Below are 2,068 nucleotides of genomic sequence, written 5' to 3' on the forward strand. Positions count from 1 at the left end.
CCTGGGCGGCCTCCACGGCTCTGGGGGGCAGGACGATCCGGGGGAAGGCGTACATGGCGCCCTGCAGAGGGTTGCAATGGATCCCCGGGACTTGGTTGAACAGGTCTTCTGTCAGCTTCGCTTTCTCGGCCAGGTTACTCAGGACGGACTCTTTCTCCTGACGGGACAGAGAGCGGGAGTCAGCACCGACGGCACCGCGTGGCTGCAGCCACCGGAAACGGCCCTTCCTCGCCAGGGCCGGGCAGACGTGAGGGCGAGCCCGCGTGCGTGAGCTGTAACAAAGAGGCCCCAAGGGTCCGAATGGCCCGGCTGCGTGGCTCCGTGGTTGAGCATCGACCTATGACCCCGGAGGTCAGGGTTTGATTCCTGGTCAGGGCACAGCCCGGGTTGTGGGCTCCATCCCCAGTGTGAGGCGTGCAGGAGGCAGCCGATCCATGATTCTCTATCATTGATGTTTCTGTCTCTCTCTCCCTCTCCCTTCCTCTCTGGAATCAATGAAAATATTTTTTTTTAAAGGGTCTGAATGGACCACTTTAAGCGCTGAGGATGTCTGCTGAGGCCAGAGGTAGGCCCCTGGCCTAGAATCACTGCTGTCCACCCACTCCCCTGGGAGTTTAGGAACAGAATCCCCGGGGCTCTCAGGACACAGTCCTTCTCTCTGGGTGCCCATCGTGGGGCCCACGGGGGAGGGAGAGGAAAGAGGTGGCCACCTCCACCCCAACACTCGCCTGACGCACCCTCAGGCTTCGCCTCCTGTGGGTGCTCCCCACGCTCGGAGGAACCACGCGTGTCCCCCGGATAACATGCCCTGAGCACCTGGGCCCTGGCGGGGGCAGGGGTGGAGACAGGCCCCGGGACCCGCACTCACCCTGAGGAACTGCTCGAAGGACTCCTCCCCGGGCACCGGGGGGTTCACCATGATGTCCATGGCGGCCTGCCCCGACACGGGCGGGCACAGGCGCACCGACAGCAGCTTCACCAGCTGGCCTTTGATCTCGGGGTGCAGGTTGATCACCTCCATGTAGCCTCCCCGGTAGCCACACCTGCAGGGAGGGGGGGCAGGAGACGCACTGAGTGCCGTCCACCAGCCGGAAGCTTCCGGGGCCGTCCCTGGAGCTCCAGCCAGGGGAACGCGACGGGAAGTGACATGGGCACATTCATGATTTCTGACGAGGAACAAGCACGCTCTCTCTCCCTGAGGTGGAGGCGCTGGGGCGGCAGCCTCAGAGCCAGAGCTGGACCCACCTGCCGGGAGGGCAGGGCCGTTCCCCCCGCCGCCTCTGCCCTGGGACTGTTATGTCACAGACACACGCTTTCATCTTGGTTGAGCCGCTGTATTTTGGGGCCTCTTTGTTACAGCAGCTGAGCCCCTGAACCCCCTAATACACTAGCCTCGTTCCAGAGGGGCCCGATTCAGGCCTGGCACCCCCTGCACAGGGGGAAGGTCATCCCCGGGGCATCGGCTTGAGGACCTTTGCTGGGCGTTTTGCTGCCTGAAAACAGAGTCAGCCCACAGGAGAGTGGCGCTGAGAGCAAGGGAGGAGGAAGGCAGCACAGCCCCCTGGTGCCTCCCGCCGGGCCAGCTCTCCTCCTGCTCGCGCTGAGGGACCAGGTTCTGTGACTTCGCGCTGAGCAGAGCCAGACGGCACAGGGTCGGGTCCTGTGCAGATACGCTGAGATGTGCGAGTTTAAAACAAACCACGGCCTTTTAGAACGAGGCCTGCCCATCAGGGCATCTTCTGGGGCCTGGCCGCCCCACCCCCTCGGGACCGACTGACAAATGCAGACTAGTGACCAGACAAATGCAGGCACCGAGGCAGGAACCGGGCCCCCTTCCCCACTGCACCCAAACCCTCCACCTCAGAGCCCGGCGTGACGACAGCCCGTCCAACGCTCAGAGTCCCTGGCGAAGACGCTTCCCCTCTGACCCCGGGACTGGACTCCCCACGTCCCAGCAAGGTTTCCTTCCATCTGCCCTCAGGCCTGGCCTGGCTGCAGACACACCCCACACCGGGCTGCCCCCCAACCAGGCTGTCCCCCGACCAGGCTGTCCCCCGACCAGGCTGCC

At 64.2% G+C, this 2,068-nt stretch overlaps 1 protein-coding gene across 1 annotated transcript in view; it reads right to left on the reverse strand.

The window, feature by feature from the left end:
• Positions 1-2,068, reverse strand: part of GPT2 (glutamic pyruvate transaminase (alanine aminotransferase) 2) — a 30,418-nt gene that overhangs the window by 3,917 nt on the left and 24,433 nt on the right. The window contains exons 9-10 of the mRNA XM_014528411.1: positions 869-1,291; positions 7-157 (exon numbers count right to left, since the gene is read on the reverse strand). Of these exons, the coding sequence (XP_014383897.1) occupies positions 7-157; positions 869-1,291 (574 nt within the window). The remainder of the gene's footprint in view (positions 1-6; positions 158-868; positions 1,292-2,068) is intronic.

Source organism: Myotis brandtii, unplaced genomic scaffold (genome assembly GCF_000412655.1).
Source record: "Myotis brandtii unplaced genomic scaffold, ASM41265v1 scaffold633, whole genome shotgun sequence".
NCBI classification, from domain to species: domain Eukaryota; kingdom Metazoa; phylum Chordata; class Mammalia; order Chiroptera; family Vespertilionidae; genus Myotis; species Myotis brandtii.